Source organism: Urocitellus parryii, chromosome 5 (genome assembly GCF_045843805.1).
Source record: "Urocitellus parryii isolate mUroPar1 chromosome 5, mUroPar1.hap1, whole genome shotgun sequence".
Classification (NCBI taxonomy): domain Eukaryota; kingdom Metazoa; phylum Chordata; class Mammalia; order Rodentia; family Sciuridae; genus Urocitellus; species Urocitellus parryii.
In genome coordinates, this window is record NC_135535.1 from 183,724,045 (window position 1) to 183,733,614 (window position 9,570).

The 9,570-nt window shown below is 40.1% G+C and overlaps 1 protein-coding gene across 1 annotated transcript in view; it reads right to left on the reverse strand.

The window, feature by feature from the left end:
- Positions 1 to 9,031, reverse strand: part of Cpn1 (carboxypeptidase N subunit 1) — a 28,016-nt gene extending 18,985 nt beyond the window's left edge. The window contains exons 1-2 of the mRNA XM_026394825.2: positions 8,587 to 9,031; positions 3,019 to 3,215 (exon numbers count right to left, since the gene is read on the reverse strand). Of these exons, the coding sequence (XP_026250610.1) occupies positions 3,019 to 3,215; positions 8,587 to 8,809 (420 nt within the window). The 5' untranslated portion in view covers positions 8,810 to 9,031. The remainder of the gene's footprint in view (positions 1 to 3,018; positions 3,216 to 8,586) is intronic.
- Positions 9,032 to 9,570: the final 539 nt, after the last annotated feature.

Genomic DNA, 9,570 nt, shown 5'->3' on the forward strand with positions numbered 1-9,570 from the left:
TATGAACATTTATGTACAAGTCTATGCATGAGTGTGTATTTTCTTTTCCTTTGGTAGATACCTAGGAGTAGACCTGCTGGTATCTGTTGATGTAAGGTCACTTTTTTTTTTTGGTAACAGGGACTGAACTTTTTGAAAAGCTGATGAGCTGTTTTCCAAAGTGGTTTTACCATGGAAATCCACTCTCTTGCTTTTTGAAAAATATAAGTTCTTTCTTATTTTCTTTTGAGCATTATCAACTTCCTTTCTCTTCTCATACTTCACACTTTATTTTTATTTGCTCATGTATTCATTCATTTATTCAGTCATCCAGTTAGTCAACTCAAATTTACTTAAGTTTCCATTCAAAGGTCTGACAGACATTAGGGAAAGGAGTGAGACATTACTCTACTAATTCATAGTGTACATAAGTTAGATATATATACACAAATAATTAAATATAAAAAATGGTATAACAGAGATATGTTAAGATACCTGTTAAAAACTGAAATTCCATTCAATGTTTTGTGTGGCATTGGAGAAAGGGACTAGTGTCCCTGGCAGCCCTGTGGACTGAGAGGATAGAGCCCAAATTGTTGGTTGTTTCCCAAAGTGGGGTGAATGAATGATGTTGGACAGCTGAAAAGTAAGTCACAGATGTACTACCTCTTGAATATTCTCTAAGAGATCTTTATTTTTATATTTTCATAATATCCTGCTTATATTTTATTCTTAGATCACCATTCAACACATAACTTTAAAAAATTTATCTTAAGTTTCCTGTAGCAATTCTGTTCCAATGGAAACATTTATCTGATTTTTCAGTGGTGCAAACTTCTGTGATACAATGATTTTCTTTTTGCTTCCAGGGTTTTTTCACTGCTTGCTCATTCTTATCAATGTAGTTCTTAATCGTTAGCATTAAGCCTTGATCAGTTGATTTGCTACCCAGACTGGTTATTAGTTAAGATGACAAGAAGAGGGGCTGAGTGTGTGGCTTGGTGATACAGGGCTTACCTGGTATTCATGAGGCTTTGGTTTCCATCCCCAGTACTAAAAAAAGAAAAAAAAAAAAGGAAGGAAGGAAGGAAGCAAGCAAGGAAGGAAGGAAGGAAGAAAGCAAGCAAGGAAGGAAGGAAGGAAGGAAGGAAAAACAGCATGGTAAAGGGCTTCCCCTAACAGTCTGGAAGTCAGAAAACTGAAATAAATGCTAGGTGTCAGCAGTGTTGAATTTCTTCTGAGGGCTCTAGAGGTATCTGTTTTCTGACGTTTCCACCTTCTAGAGGCCATCCACATTCCTGAGTTTATGGTTCCTTCTTCCATTTTCAAAGCCAGCAGCATAACTGGCTCAACAATCTGGTTCCATTCCTCTGTCTGCCTCTACTCAATCTTTAACCATATTCCCATGTAGATTTAAACTACTCAGGAAGCTGAGGCAGGAGGATTGAAAGTTCAAGGCCAGAACCAGAAACTTAGCAGAACCTGTGTCAATTTTTTAAAGAGGGCTGGGGGTGTGGCTCGGTGGTTGAGTACCTCTGGGTTCAATCCCTGCTTCCACAAAAAACACAAAAACCCCTCAAATAGGCATGTAAGGTGGGAGGGTGAACAATATTTACAATCAGAAGCCAAAAGTTCAGGGAAAGAGGTGTATTTTGCAATATCACTTCACTTCTGCATAGTATTTTTCAGTTTACAAAGTGTTGTCATAGACATTGCCTCATTGATCCTCACAATAAACCTTGAGGTCAACTGGACAGGTGTAGAAGCAACTGAAGCTCAGAGAGCCCACAGTTATTGCCTAATGTGTTACATTTAGACAGGACCAAAGTCTTTATTATAGTTCTATTTTATTTTCTGTTGCTTTTTTTCTCAGCCATTTTATCTTTTATCATTTATTTTGTTTATTATTTTATTTTTTATTATTTATTTTATTTATGATTTATTTATTTTGGTATGGGGACTAAACTCAAGAGTGCTTCCTCACTGAGCTATATCCCCAGCCTTCTAATTTTTTAAAATTTTGGGCTGGGGATGTGGCTCAAGCCATAACGTGCTTGCCTGGCATGCACAGGGCGCTGGGTTCGATCCTCAGCACCACATAAGAATAAAATAAAGATGTTGTGTCCACCGGAAACTAAAAAAAAAAAAAAGTATTAAAAAAACTCTCTCTCTCTCTACTTTAAAAAAAATTTTTTTTGAAACAGGGTTTAGCTAAGTTGTGGAGGGGTAACCTTGAATTTGTGATCCTCCTGCCTCAGCCTCCCAAGAAACTGGGATTACAGGCGAGTGCCATCACTCCTAGGGTTATCCTTTATTTTTTTACTGGGATACATTGTCTGTTGGCATTTAGTTTTGAGGGAATGGGCAAGAAGGTAAACTTCCCACAGGCAGACAGGATAGAGCCTCAGAGAAGGGAAAAGGGGGAATGAGACCATGCCATCCTAGAAGGAGACATCGGGCCTGGAGAACATCCTGGCATTGTCCCTGACAGATTCAACTGCAACAGCTCTTCCTTAGTTAGCATATCCTGTCCCTGCTGCTGACAGCTTCAACCACATGGCTCTCCCTTGGCTACCTCTACTCCTAGCCGCCGCCCACTACCAGATCTAACCTTGCTTGAAGAACTTCCCCTCCCCAATAGACATGTCAAATCACAAGGTTGGACCTGACCTCTTAATTATGTAAATAAGGGATTAAACTTAGGCATTTCTGATTGGCTTACTAAACTGGGAGCTTGAAGAGCTTGATTGATCCATCTCTCACCCCCCAAATTATCTGCCCTGGGTCATCAGATATGCCTTTAAAAACCCTTAGACAGCAGATAAGCCCTTGGCATCCCTCTCAGGACCCTTCCCTATTTGGAAGCTCTGCTTTCTTTCTCTTATGCTAATAAATCCTGTTACTTTGCTCTCACCCTTGCGTCCATGGATTTCATTCTTTGAATTTAGAAACAAAGAACCCATCTATCCATGCTCTGTGTTATACTTTCTTTCCTAATATGGCTTTAGTCTCTCCCTGGTATTTCCTTTGGGCTTCTACCTGTGTGGCCGCAGCCTCATAGCCATCCGGGTTCATGGAGGGCAGGATGTGAATGCGCGTTTCCTGGATGAGCCGCATGATGCGCTGGTTCTGGTTCTGGAATTCTTCACACAAGAACTCGGACAGCTGCAGCAGCAGCTCCCGGCCCAGCACCTCATCACCATGCATGTTCCCCACATACTTGACTTCCGGTTCCACTGCAAGCAGAACACGCACATGCAGGAGAAGAAAAGATGGGGAAGTTTAGAAGTGCTACTAAGTCATGATCTTGCAAAAGCATCTTTTCCTTCCTTTTCATTAATACATAAAAGATAACCTTAGGCTTTCATTGAGTCTTTGCCAATAATCCCAGAGCCCCTTCCTAACCAATTGCAATTGCAAAATGTCTAAAACTTCATACCAGGGATAATAATGCATACTACCTTTTGAACCCCTACGATGAACTGGGCATTTATGTTCATTATTACTCATCTTCACAGAAAAACCTGTGAAGTAGGCATGGTTAGCTCAAAGCCAAGAAACTAGGGATGAAAGAGGTTAAGAAACTTGTCTGAGGCCACCTAGCTAGTGCAGACAATAAAAGTCAAAGCCCAGCTTGCATTTGTAGTACCATTCACAGTAGCATGCTGCTTCTCAAGCAGAGACTAATCCTTCAGGATGAGGCTTGTGTTTTCCCAAAATATGTCTCATGAAGTACTCTAGGTTATGGCATAACATTTAACAGTCATCCCAATTGAATTGAAGACATAATTTTTAGGGCACTTAGGAAGCTAAAATCTTTCCTTTGTATCTGAGAGACATGTCTTGAGACAGAGTAGGAAGGAATCTATTTATGTTTCAGTCCTTAGTGTTTGGCCATGCTAATAACTGCTCAGCTTGGCTAAGAATTAAGATTCTGGAGATAGCCTGTAGAATCATTTAAAGATCAGTCTGTGGAAAGAAATTGACCAAATCATGGTATGTGCACATATGAATATATCACAATGAATTCCACTTTCATGTATAACTAATGCACCAATTAGAGCATTAGTTATACATTAAAAAGCAAACACAAATTTAAAAAAATAAATTAATTTTAAAAAAGACCAATAGAGTAGAGGTAAGGGGTCAGGGGAGGGAGGAAATAATACTGAGAATTGAAAAGAAGCAAGTTATGTTATATGTATTTATGAATACGTCAAAATGAACCCCACAATTATATAAAACTATAATGTACTAATAAAAACACTTTTAAAATATTCTTGCCGGGCATGGTAGTGTAGGCCTATAATCCTAGCAACTTGGAAGTCTGAGACTGGAAGATCACAAGTTCAAAGCCAGCCTCAGCAATTTATCAAGACCCTGAGCAATTTAGTAAAACTCTGTCTCAATAAAAGGTCTGGGGATGTGGCTCAGTGGTTAAGGGCCCCTGGGTTCAATCCCTGGAGGAGGAAGAGGAAGAGGAGGAAGAGGAAGTCTTATACATGCTAGGCAAGCACTCTATCACTGAGATACAACCCCAACTTAAAAATGTTTTTTAAAAAGATTATGCTTGCTTCTTCTTATTTTCCTCCTCCTCCTCCTCCTTCTTCTTCTTGCTGCTGCTGCTGCTGCTGCTTCCTCTTCTTCTTCTTTTTGAGCAGGGTCTGGCTAAGTTGCTGAGGCTGGCCTCAAACTTGCAATACTCCTGCCTCAGCTTCCTCAGTCTCTAGGGATTACAGGCCTGTGCCATTGTGCTGGCTCTTGTGCCCTTTAAAAAGGAAAGAGAAAAGCTTCTTGTCAAGTGTCTTCTTTTCTATCCAACACTTTTCTGCCTCCATTTCTTTTTTGATTCTGCACCTCTTCATCTCCTTATTTCCAAATTCTCCTTATCATACTCATAGGCCGAGTTCAAATATTTCTTACTCTGTAAGGCCATCTTGGGCTCTCCTTGCTGGGAGTGAGCTGTCTGCTGACTTCTCTTTTACCATACTTGACATTTTTGCACATATTATAATTCATTTACTGGACCTGGCCTTAGTAATGTATACAATTTTTAATTTTCTTTAGAACATGATCCATTATTAGTTATCTTAGTATTCCTAGAGCAGTCTTTTCCAAAGGAACATTTGTAACCTACAGGATTTCTGTGAATTTTCCATAATGTGTATTCTTAATCTTGTGGTATTTCTTAAATTTTAGATTATGTATTTCTTATCTGTCTTGGTGTTCTTTCAGGAAAGGTTGGTAATAGTAGAGGTCAGTTTCCTTCATATTCTTATTCAATAAAATAAAACTTGGAAAATCTATTTTAGTCTCCTCTAATCTTAATCATAAAAAAAGTTTTAACTTTTCTATGAAATCCAAGTTAGGGAACCACTGTCCTGTGGAACTTGGCATGGTGGAATGCACTTAGTATGTATTCAAGATTAGATTCTTTTTTCTCTGTTTTCCCTCCCTTTCTTTTCTTTCTCTTGGTCTTTCTTTTCTTCATGGTATTAGGGTACCAGGTACTTCCTACCACAGAGCTACAACCTCAGTCCTTTTTATTTTTTATTTTGAGACAGGGTCTCTCTAAATATCCACGCTGGCCTTGAACTTGTGATACTCCTGTTTAGCCTCTGGAGTCTACAGGGATACACTTCCATACTGGGCTAGGGCTGAGAACATAATCATTTTTTTTTCTTTCCTTCTTTTTTTTCCCCCATCATGTGGTGCTGGGAATCAAACCCAGGGCTTTGTGCATGCCAGGCAAGCACTTCACCACTGAGCCCATACTCCCATCTGTGGGGGGCCACCCCTGAGCTATTTGAAAAGCTTCTACCCAGCCTTGCAATTCTGGCATTGCAAGTCATTTTGTGGCTTCTCCCACTTAATGGATTACTTTTAGTCAGCTAGAGAGGTTGCTCTGTAGCTCCTGACTGGGGCGTTACCCATTGAGCTTGGACAGCCCTCCTCTTATTTGGCAAAAGAACATTCCATGAAAATCCTTTGAAGCCCCCTTGTATAAATAAAGCAAACGTGGGCTCTTCTCTCTCTCCTTCCAGTGTGGAAGCAGGACCCCTAAGGTCGTAGAGCCGTCCCATTTTCACTTTTCAAAATTACTTCTGTATTGTGTGATTTTTTGCCATATTTCTCAGCCAGTACATGTCACACAAGGGAAACTGAAAATTCATAGCCCGCGCAGGTCATGGCAAGACCCAGCCCTCATAATATACAACCATTTCTCAAAATACCATTTTGGTTCAAGCCCCCACCCCCCCATGCCTGGATTTTTGTAATGAATTTCCCACTTGGTCTCCTGGCATCTGCCCAGCCCTGTTTAAGCCTCTTCTCCTGAATCAGGTGTTTGCAAAAAATTTCTTTAAAGGGACAGAAAGTAATCCTTTAGGCTTTGTGGGCAATATTGTCTCTGTCACAGCTATTCAACTCTTCCAGCAGAAGTAACCAAAGTAATACAAAAGCAAATGGGTGTGGCCATTCCAGTAAAACTTCATTCACCAAAGCTGATGCTGGTTCTGGAGAGGCAATTTGCTGCCTTCTCTTCTGAGTGATCTTTCAAAAAATGTAAGTCAGATCTTGCAACTCTTCTTAAAATTCTCTGATGGCTTCTCATTTAACTTAAAGTAAAAGGCAAAATATTCATAAAGGTCTCTAAGGCCCTATGTGACCCTCTGCTGCCCAGTACTCCCCACTGTTTGTCTCTGACTTTGCCTCTTGTTCTACCCTTGTTCACCCTGCTGGACCATATGGCCACCCCCTCACTTTTTCCTCATGTGTGCCAAGCATGCCCTAGCTTTTGCCTCTGCTCTTGCCTCTGCCTGTTATCTTGCCACCTTCCCAACCCCTGCCCAATATCAAAATGAAATGTTCCCTCATGTCCTTTGGATCTCTTTTCAAAACCACCTTGTGGGGAATCCTTTCCTGATCACCAATTCCTTGCTCCTCCCAATATTACCTCATGCAACTCTCTCTCTTTCTTGAGTTGTTTTTGCTCTAGCATTAGTTTCCATCTGATATAATATGTATTGTATTACTCAGTAGACTCCACTAGGCTTCAGGCCTATGTGGGCAAGTTCTTTGTATTATTCTGTGTTGTAATTCTAGAATACATAAAAGTTCTTACATATAGTAGGTTATTGGTAAATATTTATAAAATAAGTGAATAAAAGGAACAGATGGATGAATAGCTAAAGTTACAGGCTTCAGAGAAAAGTGGAATCAGGAGAGGCAGTGTTGTATAAGCAAACTCCAAGGAAGGCCTTGAATGCTAGAAAGTATAGAGGCACCAAGAAGGGAACCTGTATTGGGGGACTGACCCCATCATACCTACTAATAGTCTTAAGCTTCCACAGTGAACACGAGATCTGAGTAAAAGCATGTTCTAGCTATGCAAGTGCAACTTCAAAGCAAGTCCCTTCAGACCATATAACCATATGACGATCCTTGAGCTTCTCCTATGTAATATTCTGATATTCACATAGTCCAAATTCATGGGGTTTTTGAAGCAGAAGAGTAAGATTATAACAGTTTCTAGGAAAACAATTATTTTGTGTGCCAAATAACACAAGGTTCAGAGAAAGTTCAGGAAGATTCAGAGAAGGTTCAGAAGATTCAGTGGGATCAGTTAGGAGTTATGAGACCCATTAGGAGTTTATGCAATAATTTAGGCAAGTTGTGGTGGAGACTGGGCTAGGGCTGAGGATGTGGGAGTGGAGAGGAAAGTAAAGTAAAGCAATGAGAAATTAGGAATAACTTAAATGTCCATCAACTCTTGAGCAGACAAAGACAACCATGCAATAAGATATTTCACAGCCCCAAATAGTGGCATAGATCTATATTTATAGACACAAATGCTATTCATAACAGACTGTGAAATGAGGAAAGTATGAAAGTATGAGCTATGATTCTATTTTTATGAAAAACTATATGTGTATGAAAGGTAGATTTATATATGCAGAGAAAAATGTCTGGAAAGATATGCATCCATTTATTACCAGTGGTTTTCGGTGAATGTTGGGATTATGGATGAACTTTATTATTATTACATCTAATTTCTAATTTTTAATCTAAACATGGATTGCTTTGATAATAGAAGCAAACTGGCAAAAAAGAATCCAATAAATAAATCTAATACCCCAACCCTTGAACTCTAGGATACTGTGTTCTATCCTGCTTCTACTCCAGGAAGAGTCTCCTAAACCCTTCTAAATTCCCTGACAAAACTACAAGAGCTAATTATTTCTGCTATGCTCCTGAGCCATTGGGTTGTGAAAGATATTATACTATAATAGCAAGAAAAAAGAAGGGGAATGGGAGGGAAGGTGGGGGATGGGAAGGGAGCCAGGAAGAAGATTCACCTTTTGCCATTAAGGTCTTAAGCAAACAGAACCTAAGGAGGAAGGAGTGGCTGGAGCCTGAATTGGGGTTGTGGCTCCCAGAGGCAGGGGAAATTTAAGAGCCAAGTAGGCAAAGACTTGTCACAGTTTGAGAACGAGGTAATAATCCATAGGAGAAGGTTCCACCGACCATCCTAGAAACAATTCCAATGACTGGATTTGTAAGGAAAGAGTCCAGTCCCACATGCTCCCAGAACTGCTCAAGACTTACAGGGCTCATGGATTCCAGGGTAGTCACTGAATTCCAGGACATAGAGGTGTCTTCCCTTTACACTGCGACCGATGCTGTAGATCTGTGTGATGTAGGGGCACTGGTTGTGCACCTTGTACAGTGTCCGCACAAGGTCATCATAACGGTGGTGACGAAAAGTGACTGGGGCAACCAACTTGAAGAGAAGGAGGAGGTGCAGGAAGGCTGAAAGCAGGTCTGACATCTTGCTGGGCTTCTTCAAAAAGAGACACTGAAATGTGCTCCCACCTCTCCAAATAGCCTCCTCAACAGTCAAAATCCAAAGAGCCGAAAACCAGCACTACCTAGCTCCCACCACAAAACACTAGTGTGACAGCACTTGAAAGGAGGCTTAGGACTTTCCCACTCAATGCGGGAAATTATTTACGTAGCTCTGGAATAGCCCCTCAGCTCTCCATGCTCATTTCTCTTCCTTTCCCAATCCTGGAAAACCTCTTGAAAAGTTCTTGCATATCCCTAGATTGGTAGTCTCACGGATTCTGGTTTACTGATTAACTGGACTGTAAACATGCTTTGATAAATATCTGCTTATAACCCTTTGATTCCCAGAGGATTTTAAGAAACTTGACCTGTGCCTGTTCCCTTTGTTATAACTTATGAAAAGAGCTCTCTGTCCCCTTTGTTCCTTCCCACATACAATTGCCAGACTATCTTTCTGAAGCATAGCTCTATCTTGTCCTTTTTTTTTAAAAAAAAAAAACATTTAAAATTTGTTCACATTAGTTGTCTTGTCCTTTTTTCCCTTAAAAGTCTTTCAACAGACACCATTAAGAAGATGAAAATAGGACCGAGATTGTGGTTCAGTGGCAGAATGCTTGCCTTGCATGTATGAGGCACTGGTTTCCATCCTCAGCACCACATAAAATTAAATAAATAATAAAGGTATTGTGTCCATCTACAACTAAAAAATTATTAAAAAAAGAAGATGAAAGATAAGTCACAAGT